This window comes from Solea solea, chromosome 5 (genome assembly GCF_958295425.1).
Source record: "Solea solea chromosome 5, fSolSol10.1, whole genome shotgun sequence".
Classification (NCBI taxonomy): Eukaryota; Metazoa; Chordata; class Actinopteri; order Pleuronectiformes; family Soleidae; genus Solea; species Solea solea.
Window position 1 is genome coordinate 26385271 of NC_081138.1, and position 18018 is coordinate 26403288.

The 18018-nt window shown below is 38.2% G+C and overlaps 1 protein-coding gene across 4 annotated transcripts in view; it reads left to right on the forward strand.

Moving 5' to 3' along the window:
* tspan15 (tetraspanin 15) overlaps positions 1 to 18018 on the forward strand; it is a 32332-nt gene continuing 14314 nt past the window's right edge. The window contains exons 1-5 of one of the 4 annotated variants that reach the window (XM_058630378.1): positions 1 to 173; positions 506 to 557; positions 8759 to 8944; positions 11922 to 11996; positions 14935 to 15030. In XM_058630378.1, the coding sequence (XP_058486361.1) occupies positions 154 to 173; positions 506 to 557; positions 8759 to 8944; positions 11922 to 11996; positions 14935 to 15030 (429 nt within the window). In that variant the 5' untranslated portion in view covers positions 1 to 153. Of the gene's footprint in view, positions 174 to 505; positions 558 to 1379; positions 1532 to 8758; positions 8945 to 11921; positions 11997 to 14934; positions 15031 to 18018 lie in introns of those variants that run through there. The other 3 variants (XM_058630379.1, XM_058630380.1, XM_058630377.1) reach the window with 3 other exon arrangements.

Sequence of the window (18018 nt, forward strand, 5' to 3'; positions counted from 1 at the left end):
ATTGCACATAATCAGGTGTAAATAATAGCTTTAAACAAAGCAATTTTTTGTGTTTTTATGTGCGTATTGAGACAAGTGTGATTTGGAAGTCTTGCCACAGAAGAGGTGGTGAGTGTGAAAAAGATCCTGCTTTAAGACTGCCTCCTTCAAAAGATGCTGAAGTCCACATGTTAGTAAGTTATGTGAAGAATTATTTTGCTATTTCTGTATGTCTCTCTGATAATTTAGATAGATAGTCTAATGTTTATAACTCAGTGAGACTTTTACTTCGATAAATGAAGGGAAAAAAAAGAGGAGTGTAAATGAGACACGTATAATGTATAATAAGTGTATAATGAAAAAACACTTATTCTTTTATTTAATACATGACATTAAGATGTTTAAACGTACACTTTGCTTCAAATTTCCTTTATGTCGGGCCGTAAACCAGTCACACATGGTCTTTGCTGGTCTGTAGAATATAACAAACTGACAACCTCTTCGCTCACACCCTACCTTCCTCTAGTGCACCGGGGGAACTACGGTGGCCCTCACACACCAGAAACCTACAGTATGTGGTGAGCTTCTGCAGCAAAACACACATTTTGGCTGGTTTGTGTGATATAGCCTTTTCTCGCTGGTCACTGTGTGAGCAGAAGAACGTGTTTATTTGACATTCACATGTATTTTTTCAGGGTGAATATGCAAATTTATTCTGTTTTGTCTACTTCTATGATTCTCAAACTGTGGTACGGGGAGCTTCCTCTGGTGGAGGAAAATCCCAACTACTGTCACTATACCAGTGTGTGAAGTTTATGTGAGGAAGAGGAGGAGGATGAGAGAGTAGATTGTCTCGTGTAAAAGTCCGTAGTCGACTTTGTTTGGCCTATTTACGCCACTGTATTTTAACATTGGTGATAATGGAGTTACTTCAAAATATCAATATTTTCTCAGGTAAGTTGGAAAACCACTGATTTTGTTATTATTGTTATTGTTATTATTATTACAATACATTTTCTGTTGATTTTTTCAGGTGATACATTGGAACTTTTGCAGATTTATAAACTTTATTTTGAAAAATATTTAACTTTTACTCATCTGTTCAAATCAGCATACTCTCTGTAATTCCATTGTTCTATCTGACTTTATCCTAGTCTATCTTTGTCTGTTTTGCTGCTGTTTCATTGTAGTTATAAAGGCGCTTATAAATAAAATGTATCATCATCATCATCATCATTATCATTAGTTAGTTAGAAGGAAGAACAAAGGCAGCGAAAGTGGACTAAGGGAAGATGAGCGCTCATCTCTCTAGCTCTCTGTCTGTCCGTCCGTCCGTCTGTGTCTATCCCTCCATCAATCCCATCCGTCGCGCGCTTCCAGGTGTGGTGACGACACAACGCGGAAGTGCTCTGTCAACATCAGCGCGAGGACCTGCTTAGATAAAAAACTGTCCTCGGCCACGATGTCCAAAGAAGGAGAGATTCGATATTGTCAGAGATTCTCCTACATTTTACTCAAATTCATCCTGTTCTTTTATGCCATCGTCTGGTGGGTGAGTAACGCCACGGTTGTCGTTTGTTAGCGTGGAGCGCGAGCTTCGTTCCGACATAATATCCAGCTCTGGGACACACACACACACACACTTGGTGACAGACAGGGTGTGTGTGTGTGTGTGTGTGTGTGTGTGTGTTTTTTTTGTTGTTGTTCTGCTCCAAACTACAACTGTGTTCGCGTGAGTTCGATGTAACAGTGAAATGACAGCGTTCGGCGTAGCTTAAAGCCGACAGGTGTTGTAATTGTACCTGTTGTGAGTGACATTTTTTATACGTTGGAGTCAAACCACGTAAACCTGTGTGTGCCGCCCGAGGAGGCCACACCCTCCCTCCAGTGTGCACCTTCACCCTCAGCTTACCTGCCTTATCTCTGTGCTGCTGCTGCTGCTGCTGCTGACTGTAAATAAACTGGGTGTAATTCTTTATTAAGGCAAAGACTAAACCAGTGATTCTCAACATTTTTAAACCAAGTACCACCTGAGAAAATATTGAGCTCTCAATAACGTTAACATACAATAATAACATAAGCTTTAGATAATTTGCGCTCTCATCATCCTCACATTTACTTAAGACACTGGTATAGTGAAATTATATTAAGATGAATCTAATTATTATTTCATGTATTATTAGGGCCTGAGCATGAACGCCAGGGGCCGATAAGGAATTTGTGCGAGAAACCTGTTGTTTTCCTTTAGATTATTATTATTATTATTATTATTATTGTTGTTATTATTCTGTGGCTTGTCACGTCTGGTTATTATTTTATTTGTTTCATTTTCTACACAAATTCATCAGCTCCACTCCGATCACATACCCTGCTATTATGAACCACCCACAGCTTTTTATGTACAAACATCTTCATTAATGCTAATATTGATAGTAATATTAATACCAGCTGTACATGTGACACCTACTGCACGTCCGTCCGTCCATCCTGGGAGAGACTTCTTCCTGTGGTTTCTCCCATCGTTCCCCTGTACAAGGGTTTTTGTTGAGTTTTTCCTCACTCGATGTGAGGGTCTAAGGCAGGCATGTCCAGAGCTGCTTCGGTTTTATAATGTATTATTTATGGCCAGGCACAGGGTGGGACAGAAAATCGGCCTCACATGTCATCGCTATTAGCTCAGCTGGTAAGGAGTTGCTCTTTGAAACTAGAGTCCGATTCACGCATTCACCTCCTATTATGTTATTGTGTTATCTGACACCAGAAAGAAAGGCAGCATTTTTTATTCATTTGTTCACTCCTGTGTGGCAGGGAAATTATTATAGAACAGTGCATTCGTATGTAACTTTTAGTGTTTAAAAAAAAAGGTCTGAAGGGACCTTTGGCCCCCGCAAATCTTCACATTATCAAATCTGGCCTTCGTAAAAAAAAAAGTTGAGGCATCCCTGGTCTAAGGATAGGGGGTGTCATTTGTTGTACAGACTGAGAAGCCCTTTGAGGTAAACTGTGTGTGTGGGGTGGGCTATAATAATAAAACTTGACTTGACTATACTCATTGGATGGAACTACGACCTGGATCATTGAGAATCCTTACAGCTGTCTTTTAATCTCTTTTTTTAAATGTATTTGTTGCTTTCTTTTACTTGGTGCTATGCAACATCCTGTGTGTCCTTAAAAACCCTTACACTAAAGAGAACAATAAAGAGGAACTGAGGATTCAGGCTTACAGAATATGTGGAAAGTTTCACAGACTGAATCCTGCTGTGGTCATACTGTACCGTGACATGTCGTGAGTCATGTGTGGGCCACCACATGATGTATAGGGTCTGCAAAGTTCTCTCAGTAAATGGAGGAAAAGAAAATAGAAAATAATGTTGCAGCAGTTCTCGGCTCTAAATGACTATTGTTCAGCTTACCACAAATCTATCTGCAGCCTAAAGTTAGGTAGGGATGGAACAATACTACAATACTTGCCTCCATCAAAAATCAGAGCCACACATTTTACAGCTTAATTTTCTTTTTATTATTTTACTATTTATAGAACTATTTCATTATGCAGTGCTAGGTCATTTATTGTTGATACACAAAAAATTGGCTGTTTTACATGCAGTAGTTTTATTTCATATTAGTACAATGTTAACACCAGGGTTTTCTTAAGCTAGTAAGATTAATATTTCGTCCAGAGGTTTTAGAAGACACATTCAGTTAATTACAAAAACACAGGCATTTTTCTCTGATGACTTCAGTCGTTTTAAAAGTTTGACATGTTTGAAAGACATGACAAACTCGTGAGTGAGCTTTTATGGACTCCATTTTCATAGTGAAAGTAGTGATAAGAATACCTACAAGGTTCAATTCTATGTTTGAGTGTTAAAGAGATTGATGACAGCTGAGGAAGAGTTGCAAGTTCTTTTAGTTATTAAATTTGTTTTGGACATGCCATGTCTTGTCAACACCAAGAATTGGATGTCAGTAATTTACACGTGTTAGTATGTTTTTTTTTTTTAAATGCATAAATGTAATGAGAGAGAAAATAAAAGGTCCAGGAAATGACACTTGTCTCGAAAAATGCCTGGAAATGGTTTTGACATAACAGAAAATAGGAGCTAATAACATATTTGTGCAGCATAGTCTAATGTGGAAGTTGCTCCGTTGCGCAGACAACGTGACAGATTTTATATTTGTGAAGACAGATGGATATACTTTGTGCTATCGTCGGTTTGAAATGTTGGGTGGAAATAAATTAAAAGTTATATTTACTCTGCGGCAACAGCTTGTTGATTCAGTCATGTAAAAGGCACGTTCTCCCTTCTGACCAATGTGATTTACCTCAGCGTGATACTTGTGAAAGCTAAGAGCCGTTTATTTTTGCATCCCCGCACGACATGCAGACTGTAGCAAATATTCATACACAAGTGATGCTTTCTTATTATCATGGGCAAAATAACAGTTAGTCCAAGACTAGGGCTCAACATTTAGGGTAAAATATCTACATATGGCGACACCTAAAGGAGGAAACTGAAGGAAGAAAAAAAAAAAATACTATTTAAGTCAAACTTCAGTTCAATATTTACTCTTTTGTAGATACCATCAAAATATTTACTACTATACTCTAATGTTAGGATGAGATTTACTTATTTATTGCAGTTTTTTGAATTGGCATCACATAATTAAATATAAAACAATGAAATTACAGCCTTTGTGATTTGCCTGTATATACAGTAAAACAGTACTTTTGATTTTCCTGTGCCCTATGACACATTTAATGAATGACTGGTGAGAAGTGATGCTAGCAGCTCTTGTGAGGCTGTAGCTTGTATTTTATTTCATTTTTAACATACACGTTAACACAAGTTTCACAATCCAACTTAGAATTGGCCTAATGCCATGGTTCGCAAACTGTGGTACATGTACCACCAGTGATACGCGTGCTTCCTCTGGTGGTACAGAAATATTCTTCTACTGTATATACCAGGGTATGTGATCAGAGAGGAGCTGAGGAATTTTGAGTGCATAGCAAATTGTCTTATTGGGAATACATCAGTCTCCTGTGAAAGGTCTGTAGCTGAATTTGTACTGCCCACTGTATTTTAACGTTGGTGATAACTTCAAGAGCTCAAACTTTATCAGGTGGTACTTGGTATAAAAAGTTTTGGTGTGGCTGGTAACCAGCCAGCAGCAGCAGCAAGATACCATAACATACAGCAAGCGCAGACATGTAAGGAACAGGCATCACGTTACGCAGTATAAACAATACTCGGACCTTCAAAAGTCTACTAGTTTGTTGTCCCTGCTTTCTTCATCTGCTTCCTCCACTCCTACTCTCCTGAAGGATGATGAGAAAAATACAGATAACATGGAGGCTGGTGGTAGTTCGCAACAAACGTGTTAAAGAACAAGGTGTCTTAAATAGCAGCATGCTGTGATTTTACATATACCACAGCTCTGTGTGTGTGTGTGTGTGTGCGTGTGCGTGTGGGGGAATGTTTGCGACTTGTTTTGTAAAATGAGTAATAACCAACATTTTAAAGCTCACTGTGAAATACTCCTCCACGGGGAGATACTTTTGTTAAAAGTCCTTTATTCCGACAGCTCTTTGGTCCATGAATTGTCTGTAAATAGTGGAAAAACGTTGATCTGTGTTTCCCAAAATATCAGAATGATGACATCCTCAAATCTCTTGTTGTCCACACACACCAAAGATAGAGAGGGCAACGGAAACAGAAACTGCTCAGTTAAATCAAAACACTCAAATGAATTATTCAACACAATACTAAATGATAATTAGTTATAGCTGTAATCTGAACTAGCAATTATCTTTTAAGTATAATTGTGAAATATGAATAATTATACTCAACTTTGTTTCATACACAGTATTTGTTTTGTTCAGGTATGCACATTTGAAAAGAGCAGAAATAATCAAAACTATCTATATGTGGAGGACATTGTAGCTAAATAAACCATTTTTTGTTTCTCTGAACTGTCTGAACAGCTTAAACACAGTCAGTTTTGTCTGTGGAAGGAATTGCAAGTCATAGTTGCTGATTGTTCTCTGTAATTAGCTGCTGGGCGACATTTATTTTATGCAAATGGTTCATGCCCGTACATGTTAATGTGACACAGATTGCAGATGGCTTAAGGAAAAACACTTCACACTGGACTGGGTAGTAATTACAGTATTCTCACTCTGACAGGAGAATCAAGTTTCTGTCTCACTTGTTTATCTTTTGTCAGTGAGCTGAGGTTTGTCTGAACTTGTGCCGCTGTTAACAGGATGAATGTTCATTACTAATTAAATTTGCTCAACGTTTAAATGAATTAACTTGACTTTTTGGGGAAGAATGAACATGACACTTGTGACTTGTTCCCAGTTGTCAGTTGCTGGAGGAAAACCGAATATTTCACAATGCTGTTAAATGAACTAGTCACGTATCAAACGTGTGGCTTATCCATTTACAGTGCAAACACTTGTATCTTTATCATTTAGGCAGTCCTTCCCTGTATTCTATTTGGAAATGAAGTGACCATCATGAAAGTAGATTTTTTATTTAAATATTGTGAATGATGTCAGGTGTTTAAAAAATGCTGTTGTATTCTAGGTTATAGGGTGCTTTATTTTTACTGAGGGAGTGGATTTTATTCAGAGCCAACAGTAAAAACAAAGACCACAAATAATAATAAAAAAACAGTTATAATACAGCTTACAAATTCAGAGAGTCATTCTAGGGCTAATAGCAGCTGGCATTAATTACATTTTGAACCTGTTGTTTTGCATTTGCGATAATTATATTTAGGCTTTTGGTCTTTCTAAATTACTCAGACCAGCCTATCTGGCACCGACTGCCATGACACATTCAAAGTTACTTAAATCACATTTCTTTCTCATTCTGATGCTCAGTTTTAACTTCAGCAGGTCGGCTTTGCCATTTCGACTATTCTTGGAGCGATGAGTCGTGTATGTAACCTGTGGACCATATAACCCAGGTCATATATATTATGGGGTTTACAATGAGATTTGGGTTTGACAGAAAAGACAAAATGGATGGAGCAGGATGAAGTTTTGTGTCTGCCATGCCCCACATCCTCTATTTGATTTCATAAAAGAAGAGAATGGATACAAAAAGAAATCGCAGATTCAGGGTGAAATTTAAGACCATTAAAAGGGAAATTGGTCTTGTAACTGGAGGGTTGTTAGTTTTAAATCTCTGGTCAGTTGAAGGGCTGGGATTCCCCCGACCCTGTCTGAAGTCTTGTTGCTGAATAAGTTCTCAATAAGTTGGAAGTACTATTATCATGTAATGTGTGTGTGTGTGTGTGCAGTTTGTGCAGTCTAGACAAATTATTTGCTCCACAAATCACTTATAGTTCAAAATATAGTCTGAATTGATTATTACTGAATTATGTTTGAGTAATTGAATGAGAGAAAATTACCACATGCAGAATGTGGGTGTGTGCGTGTGTGCATGCGTTGTGTTTGTCTATGTGTACTCCAGGCATCACACATTGTGTCTAAACTGTAAACCAAACAAAAACAACCTAATTAAAGAACGTTGTCATTAACAATAATAACGTTGAATTATTTGATACCACAGTCCACTCCAGTCTGATAAAAATATAGATTATGCTGTAATTAGTCTGTAATTATGCTGTGTGGGTTATGCAGCGCAAACGTCATACTCTCCAGGCTGTAAAGATTCCTACTGACAGGCCAGTGGTCAGAGACTTTGGTCCATAGAAAAGTCCACTATTGGCTAATCCACTGCCATGATAGCAGTGTTATGATGAAACATAAATATGGAGAATGAATATTGTCTGTTGGTCCAGTGATAAAGACGTTTCTCACAAAACCATAAATGTCAACCATTTCCTGGTGGTGTCATTTTCGTGAGGGTCATTTTGGCCTGCACTCAATTTGATATCTTGAGCATACAGTATCTACATAGATGTTTGTCAATATTTGTTGCATTTTGCAATTGTATAAAATCGACCATCTATAAATTCAGCCATCTGAGGGTTTGTGTGAGGGAGGGTGTTGTTAAAGCTTACCCCCAGTGGCACAGGGGAGCAGTACTAGTGCAGTCTAGCTCACCATTGTACAGTTTGGAATGGTAGACCCTGATCTTGTTTGCACTTCCAACATGGGGTTTGAAAGATGGATGTTGATGGCTACACAAGCTGCATAATAGCTTCATAACATCATTCTAGTGTCACACAGTGTAGCCCACCAACTGAACACTGTTGCATGCTGAGCTTAATCCTTAAAAAAATTCCCCTTCATCATATATGGTATTTAAAAAAAAAATTCGGCAGTGTTTTGGTTCCTTTTGTTACCTGCAAGTGACAATTATTGTCAGACTGCTGTGTGTCCAGTTCCACCCTCTAGATATTGGAAAAATGTGCTTGGTATCCTAAGGGTGCTAGAAAGTCGGATATTATGGACTGGCTATTTTGGTACCAATCACAACTTTTGACAATTAATATTAAAATAGTTGTGTAACGTCAGCACCATTGTCTGGTCATCCTGAACTGATCTGTACAAACATTAATGAACATGAGGAATTTCATAAACGGCAACAGAATAAACGTGTTGTTTGAAAAAATACATGTTAATGGGAATGATTGTCACTCCTTTGTAACTGCTAGGCTCTTTGTCTTTGATGCATTGCTTGTTTTCTTTCATTTAGTCTTATTTAAGGCTGATGAATTATTCAGAATTCCTCCTTATTATTTGTTTCCCGTCATGCTCAAGCTGAACATATTATCCTGCTTATTGTGTTTCCAGTTAATAGGCGGATTTGTCCTCGCCATTGGCATCTATGCTGAAGTGGAGAGACAACGCTACAAGACATTAGAGGGGATGTTTTTGGCCCCAGCCATCATCCTGATTCTGCTGGGAATTGTCATGTTTGTCGTTTCTTTCATCGGAGTATTGGCGTCACTGAGGGATAATCTAACTTTGCTGAAAGTGGTGAGTGATGTTCTTACACATTTGTTTTCAAAGAATAAAGTCTGTAAGATGATTAAAGAAACATCATTGTGGAGCGACGGATGTTTACTGCAGCCCCTGCTTACAACAGCCTATTTCCCCCCCCATGCAGTCAGAGAAAAGGTACAGTAGCATCTGTGCCACAACTGACAGGCTGCATAACAGCTTTTTGCCAGAGGCAATCTGCCTCTTAAACTCCCAGTGGCAATATACACCCTCTTCCATTACCTCTAATCTGACAGCCACTGTTTACACTTTAAATGGACTTTAAATTGGCTCTTCACATCCATGCAACAATGCACTTATAGATGCACTTTTTAAATATGTGCCTTCTAGCACTCTAATTATATGAACATCATCTTAATTTATATTGAGATTTATTACTATTTATTACATTTTAATTCAGTGCTGCTACTCAGAAGTATGTTTGTGTAAGTGTATAATCACTTTAAAATAAATCTCATAAAGTGCGTGGGTTTTCTCCAGGTACTCGGGTTTCCTCCCACAGTCCAAAAACATGCAGAAGTTAATAGGACACTCTATATTTCCCATAGGTGTGAATGGTTGTTCGTCTCTGTGTGTTTGACCTGTCCAGAGTTCCACCCTGTGTCAGCTGGGATTGGATCCAGTGACTACAGTGTCAGTTTTTACTCGTCAAAATTATGTCACAGATATCCATAATTCAGTTTTTTTTTTTTATTAGTTACAATGACGTCACTTTTGCCTTTCGTGCTTATGGGGTTTGTTGTAATAGGTATCTACAATAATCGTAGATAGATTCCAGTTTCAGATATCTACAATGTCATTGTAACTAGTCAAGATCAAGATATCTTCATATATCCTCAATTGAAGATATCTACATTGTCCTTTTAAGATATCTTGAATTAAGTTTCAGATAGTCAGAATGATGTTTTAGATATCTGAAACTGGAATTAGAGATCTATAATGAATGGTAAACATGACGTCATTCTGACTACTAAAAACTGAATTGCAGATATCTGAAACTGTATTTTTGACTAGTAAGAATAACGTCACAGATTTCTTTAATGGTAATTCCCGATAATCAAACTTGGCGGCTAAATGTTAAAATGGCCTTTTATAATGTACTTTATCCAAGGACCTTGCTTTTTGGTAGAACTGTCACTTTTTAAATCCAAAGATTTGGATATCTGTTTGAACTTGGGTGGGAAAGTTCAAACTCGAACCTCACAAACATGTTTGAGTTCAAAATATTCAGCCTACAAGTGCTTCAGACTGTGTGAAGTAATAACCAAGTCGTCCAGCAGCTTGGCCTAAATCCATGCCCCCCCTTTGCAGTGATGTGTATGAAAGTGCTGTGTGGTATGGAAAGTATGTGGTCTGCGAGCTAAGCTGTTAGCCAGCAGCTAATGGAGTTATGTGCTGAATTACAAATGACAATTAAGAAACCTTGATCTTGGATCTTTATCTTGATCTAAATGTTCCTTTTAATCTTATCCTATAAAATTATGATAATATGACCTTTCATTTGCTTTCAAAATGTCTGTTCTATAAACTCTTTGTAGCTTGGGTTCCTTAAGATGTTGGTCAGATGTCTTTGGTCCATGTTGAAGTAACGGCATCTGTCATTTGCTGCAGTTTTATCAGCATCTCTGGGTCTACCACATCCTAAAGGTGTTATATTGGATCGAGATGTGTGACAGAGAAGGTCACAGAAGTGCATTTACCTCAGAGTCATGGTCATGTAACCACTTTCAAGTAGCCATTTGAAGATGATGCACTGTGGCCAAACTAAATAACTCAATTATTGAGTTAAGGTATGAATGTGAGTGAGAGAATGGTTGTTGGTCTCTGTGATAGGCTAGTGACCTGTCCAGAGTTTTCACTGGCTCTCGCTCAACGTCAGCTGGGATTGTCTCCAGCTTCCACCTTTGACCCCCAAAGGATAAGTGGTGTAGATGACAGATGGGTGGATGGATGGATTCATGGACATTGTAGCTATAAGAGGATACTCAGCAGTAATACTCAGAACGGATGGAAGGAGAAACTGCCATCGGCAGGAGCCTTAGTGGACATTGACAAAGATCAGAGCAGCCTCTACCTGTGAATTTAACTTAACACACATTTGTTTGTTATCCAAACAGCTGTTGTCCACAACTCATAAATTCCATCCATCATCCATCATCCACCACTTTATCATCCACATGGGGGTCACTGGTGCCAATCCCAGTTTACATAGGGTGAAAGGCGTGGAACATCCTGGACAGATCGCCAGTCCATCTCAGAGCCACAGAGAGACAAACAACCATCCACTCTCATGGTCAATTCAGAGTGTCCAATTTGTCTAATCCCCAAACCTGCATGTTGTTGGACTGTTGGAGGAAACTGGAGAACCCAGAGAAAACCTACTCACACACAGGGAGAACATTCCAAATCCTTGTTTCGACAAGGTCGTGAATCCCGGTCTTCTTGCTCCAAAGGCAAGAGTGCTAACCACTAAATCTAAACTAAAAAACGAAAGTATGGCCCTAATCATAAATTACAATGCGGATTGAGCATCAGCTCCACATAACTCTCTGTTTTTCCTCAGTATGGAAGTATTTTGTTCTTGTGTCGGCTGAAATTGCCGTGAAACTCTGACCGAAAGTTTCAGAAGTGGAATCGGCTGCTAAAGAACACCTGGCTCTGATACTCTGATCATAATCACTGCATCAGATATCAGAAAGATAAAATGTCAAATCTAATACAATCTGGTATATATATCCTTTGCTTCACAATGCACAGACTGTAAAAATGTATTTGTTGTACAGTTTAGGTATTTGTATTTGTTGTATAGTTGGAGAAATATGTCTTTTGAAATGTATCAGCACAAATGTGTTGTTAAGAAGTTCCACCCTGGAGCTTTGAGGCATTAATCAAACCCTTAATATATGATCGCTAAGGTACCAATTTTATCTCTCTGTTGTCTGTTTGCTCACAGTTCATGTACACTCTGGCCATTTGTCTGATCCTGGAGCTGCTGGGAGGAATCTTGGCGCTGGTATTCCGCAACCAGGTGAGTTTTCTAAGGTGCTGATCCACAATCTGTCAGAATCAGTAATGAAAAGTAAATTAAGATTACAATATTAAGTGTCGGGGTGGTAATATCAAAAGTAGACGATTTATCCACATCGAGCTAATTTAGACCCGAGCTACATATTTGCTTCTCCTGGAAGAGTGGATTTCTCAGACTGTAAAGTCATTTCACTCTTGCATACAATACGCATGGGGATAATATAAATGAATTAACCATGAAACACTATATTACATTACATTTAAAAAAACAGGATTTAGTGGCATAGAATAAATTGGAAAAATCTTAATATCATTATTATCATTAAAAATGGACAGTCAACATTATGAATAATATTTAAGTGGTATATTTTATTCAATAGGAATTTCACTGACATCATACTGAAAATGTATTTGCTAATGTTCCGGGTGAGGAAATGTACAGGGCCAGCATAATCACACGTAATCTGATCAAAGAGGAAATAGGATTGTTGTTGTGTGATAATAGTATGCGGTCGGCCCGCACTGCTGTCCTGATCTGCCTTTGTGAATCTGTATTAATCTTCTGTCTTTCTTGCTTTTAATGTTTCACTCATAATCTTTCTTTTGTATTCTCTCCTTGTTGAATTCTACCTCTGTCCTCAGTTTTTAATCACATTTCCCCTTCATACAAAATAATCTAATAACATCCACAGTCTATGTTGTGATCATGAAAAATACTAAGAAGACTCTGTATAATTTGACATTTCAAGGCTTTTTTTTTTTTTACTGAATGCATAGTTCTTACTATCAGTAATTACCGCTCTGTATGTAGAATCCCTTTTCTTCAGTGAGGCACTGCAGGTAGTATATGTAAAAAGGCGGTGTTTTCACTATCATACCAAGCAGCCCTGGAGTCTGGACCACCCGCCTGTGAAATCCCATCACACAGCATGGCATGAACATTTTCATTTGCTGTATTATTGCTCTTTGGCAAAGCCAAAATTAATGTTAATGAAATGATTCTCGCTATTGGTTCAGATCATTAGCCTCTCATGGCTCCCCCAACGTTTATGCGCTCTATTTATTTATTTATTTATGAAAAAGATTACATGGAAGGTTTGATTGTTAGATTAATGGTGTGGATGGTTAAAAATAGCCTGTTAGGATGAGGAGCTGTAGGTGTAGGTGTAGGTGAAGCTCTAACAGATCCGCAATGTCAACAACACCTCTGACAGAAGAAATAAGCACATAATGGATGTGTTTTTAATAAAAATTAATTCAAAACCTTAAAAAAACAAATGCAATCTTAACTCTTTAAAAAAAAAAAAAAAGATTGTAAACAGAACAACTCTCACTAATGACATTAAAATAGTATTTTAGCTCAGGGGAAACATACCAACAATGCCTAGTGTACACTGATCTTCTTTAGGGTTTCATGTATCGAAATCTAATCCTTTATAGATTGTATTAGAAGAAACTGATTCTCGTCTCATACAAGTGCATATAATTGCAATCATTATGAGCTTTGATTATTAAATACACTGCTTATGCAAGCTAATGCATATGTACAAGCATGTAGGGACGGTATTATCATCTGGGGTTGTTTCAGTGGGTCAGGTCGAGATTCGGCAAAGTTATGTGCCCAGATAGAGATGAGCTGAAAACCTTTAATACTCTTCATACTTCAAGATGACTTAAATTATAAAAGAATGGATCATGGATCTCGTGAGGTCCAACTCATAAATACAAGATACATTAATGCAAATGTATGTGACACTGCATAGGCTTATTGAAGGGATCTCACAGCAAATGCATGTTGAAATCCCAGCTAAAGGTGGTCCAGCAAAAACAAAACAAAAAACAAGGCAAAATATGCATTTTCTATTTCTCTTTATACGACTGCTACATTACAATTCCTCTCTCAATTAATTCAAAGAATATCTGTCTGTCTGTTAATCATGTAGCTGTCCAACAGTTTAGTTTGACAGTTTGAAAATTTAAGTTGAATGGGTCACTCGGCAAAATCCACACTTGGCAGGTGACTGTGTGCCATTTGGATAAGAAATGCAAGGGAATGGTATACGTTTTGTTTTACTAGTTCCTTAATTTTAACTTATTCACTCATAATCAGTGGTTAGAGGAGGTATTAAAGTGTAGCAGTGACCAGTCTGAAGAGGCAAAACAGTAGATTTACCACAAATGAACAGCTGTCTAAAGGAAACTGAGAAAGAAAGAATCTGTGGGTATATTAAATGGCATTTTAAATATTAACCTTCAGTCTCTGTCTGGATAGGTTGATACTTTGACCTAACTCAAAGCACCAGATTGTGATGAACAGATGTGAGCTGTCAGATGGTCATGTATCAGTATTCCAGTTGAGAGAATCAGTCACCTTGACTAATCACTGCATTTCCTCACCGGATCTGCTTCTCTGACACACTGATGGTAGATCATCAACTGTCTTTAAAACAAACCAACAAGGTAGCTAATCACCCCATCAACACTCCCAAACTGTTTTTATTCCTGCCCTCTAGGGTTATAGGGGTAGCCTGTGGCCAAGTGGAAAGGAAACTTGGCTTGTAACCGGAAGGTCGCCGGTTCAAGTCCCCACCAGGTTGAAAGGGCTGGGGTACCCCTGAGCAAGGTACCCAACCCCCATTGATCCCTGGGTGCTACTCAGTGTGGCAGCCCACTGCTCCTAATTCTAGGATGGGTGAAAATGCAGAGAATAATTTCCCTAAGGGGATTAATAAAGTATCTAAAATTAAAAAAAATAAATAAAAATTGAACAGGTTAATAAATTAAATGGCTGTCAATTATTCCTCCAAGGAAAGCCCCGTCAACTACGACTGCAAAGTACCACAAGCAGTGGAATTCTGCCTCTGCCATTGTTCCTGTGAGTGAGACAGTTCACCCTTTATTTTGTTGTGTAATTATGAACATTTTGCATTCTTTTATAGACTGTGGATTTACTGAACAAGAACATCAGAAAGGGCATAGTGAACTACTACGACGACCTGGACTTCAAAAATATCATGGACTTTGTTCAGAAGAAGGTAAGATTATGTTATGTCTGTCACTTGATAAGAAGCATAATTTAAATGTGGCATATCAAATGTGTTACATGAATGCAGCTGCAGTTAGCATCACAAGGGTGTAATTGATGAGTCTGAGTCTAGTCTGCTGCTGCCACACACACACACACACACACACGCACACAGCCTGAAGATCTCTTAAGCATTATGAATGTTGTATGAGGGAACAGCAGACTGATCACACAGTGGAATTAAGAAGCAGCCTACAACAACGTAAACCAAATTTTCTCTCGGTCTGTGAGAATAATGCTTTGTGCTGCCAGGGAATGTGCACGGAGACCAGCACCTGTATAAGTAGAGCTGGATTGTAGCTTTAATCAGATGTTATTTTTGAGGATTGAAAGCCCAAACGTAGTTACTCGGCTGGTTGTGTGATTTCATAAATGGAAAATGAAACAGCTGCCTCAGTTTAAATCCCTCTAGTCATCTGGCAGATGCCAATTCCTGATGTCCCCTGTGCTAAGATTGTCTATTTGAAACATTCATTCATTCATTCATTCTAATGAACATTAAGCTAGTAAAGCTGCAGACAGGTTGTAGTATGACTGAAAAGAGAACAAAGAAGCACCCACGTATAGATTCAGAAGTCAATTCTGCTGCACAAACAACACAGTAGTTTAGCAGTTTGATGAAGTAAATACTTCTTATCCCTGCTCCAGTGGCGATTGCTCTAAGACAGCAAGGCTTCAGCTTCCTCTAAAATGTGTTGTATTTACAGTTCAATACTAAACGTGTGCTGGAGCGAGATTAGAACTTGTCACTAGTCCGTTCAGAATCAGCTGTTTATTTATATATGAGAAATGTGTTCTCTCTCCCAGGGCTGTGTTTCAGTTTTACATAATTATCGCGTTTTTTTGTTCTAGTTGTTCGTTTGCAGAATTTATGTATAAATAAATGGGCCTGAAATGAGCTTCTCCTGTTTCAAAGACCACCACTGCCCCACTCATCCTTGGTGTGCGGGTGCATACACACAAACGCTCCGTCAGTCCGGTCTGATAGTATTGCTTCACAGCATGCAGATAATGTTGCATAGTTTCTGTTGCGAAGACCAAACAGAAGCAGAGTATTGAACAGCAACAGCAGCTTTAAACTCTACAGTGGCTATAATACCTTTTTGTACAATAGCAATGTATTCAATAACAGAATGAAAACAATGTGACAAGAGTGTCTTGCTCTTACAGTGTTATTCTTGACAACAGCAGCAGCTCTTTTCATGAAACAAGCAAATGAACACACACACACGCTCAATGCCTAACTGGAACCTTAACCGAACCACTTAGCCAGGTCCTCAGAAATTCGATTCTGCCTCCTTAGGATCAGGTTTTTGTCTCCTTGAGGACTCCAAACACACATACACACACACACAGAGTAAATGACTCTGCATTTGGCAGAGAAAGTGAAAGTCAGATATTTCCTTTGGGATTTGGTGAAGACTATAAAATAGAGGTAAAAGAGAGTGAAAATTGGACTTGCATTCTCAGGCTACCAGTTATGACAAAATGATGATAATGTTGAATTGGCAGCTTTTTGCAGACACATACATTGTGAGTGATTTTTTTGTTTGTTTATGAGTTTGTTTCCATGACTCATGAGGGGCCAGTACAATAATGAAGTACTGACAGTACAATTTGCCAGGAAGAGAGACAGACAATGATGCTGGTGCAGATCAGGTCCAAATATCATGTTGCCATTCTTGCTTTGGCACAATTGTGGTTATTACCTGCATGTGTTTATTAATTTCAAAGGCAGGGGCCACATCATTACTCCAAACCAAATAACATAGACTGCTTGCTTTGGCAGCAGATTTTATGTTTATCCGGTGATTCTTCTATATTTTTCCTTTCATGGCGTGAAGCTGATTGTTGGCTGCCAAAGGAGAGAGAAAATTAAACCAGATTGAGGCTGTACCCATGTGTTTGTGATGACTCTGGGTGAAATTCAGGCAATAAAACAGTTATCTCAATTTACTTTTATTCAATATCAATACAACAAAAGTTCGATATATACAGAATATGTTTATGCAGTGTTTAAGCTCACTGTGAGGCTTAACACATATTGTCTAATTACTGTGAATGTTTTTTTCTTACACTGCGTGCATCAACTTCACATGACCTGGCTGAAGCTATCCCAGACACATGATTGGTTCAATGCACTGTTTCTCTCATTGTCAAGGAAATTGTTTGAGGAAAACTTCTATCGTGGTATTATATCACTATCGCATTATCGCACAGACTTATGTTGACGTGAGATTCCATGCAGAACAATGAGCGACAAAGGTTAGCCAAGAGAGAGCATATTATATGATGGCTGGAAATTGCTCTCCAAAGAAAATGACAAAGATTGACTTGTCCAAGATCCCAAGGACAATCACTGGTCCAGATGCAGAGCGTGCTGCAAATCCATAAAAGTGGACGCCATCGGCGAAGCGGCTCTTACAAGTTGACCTGCCATCTTAAACTGTTAGCACATTCGAGTCCTTAAATATGAGGAAATTGGTCCTGGATAGTCCTTGGAAAAAAATCCTTGAATTTGATGTCAAGTTGTGGGAACCCTGGACCCAAAACTAAATTAATAGACAAACTAAAATGTAATTTAAAACAAAACACATTTAAAAGGAAAAAACAAGTACATTTTTCAATTTTGGAAAGGATTAGGAAAAAAAATCTGTCAGTGCAATAATAATCCATCTGTACAGTGTTTGTTATGGCTGTGAAATATGTGTAATATGCCTGGAATCACTGAAAATGGTTGTAAAATCCTATCCCGGTTTGGCAACGGAAATCTGTGGATTATTGGCAGGTCATATGTTATCCCATATTAATTAATTTCAAGATGACCTTTCTGTCTACTGTGCAGCGGTATTCTAATGGAAATGTGATATTTATTCCACCAAGAATGTTTTTCTTTGTGTCTTCAACACTGACGGGTTACACAATCTCATTTCATAAC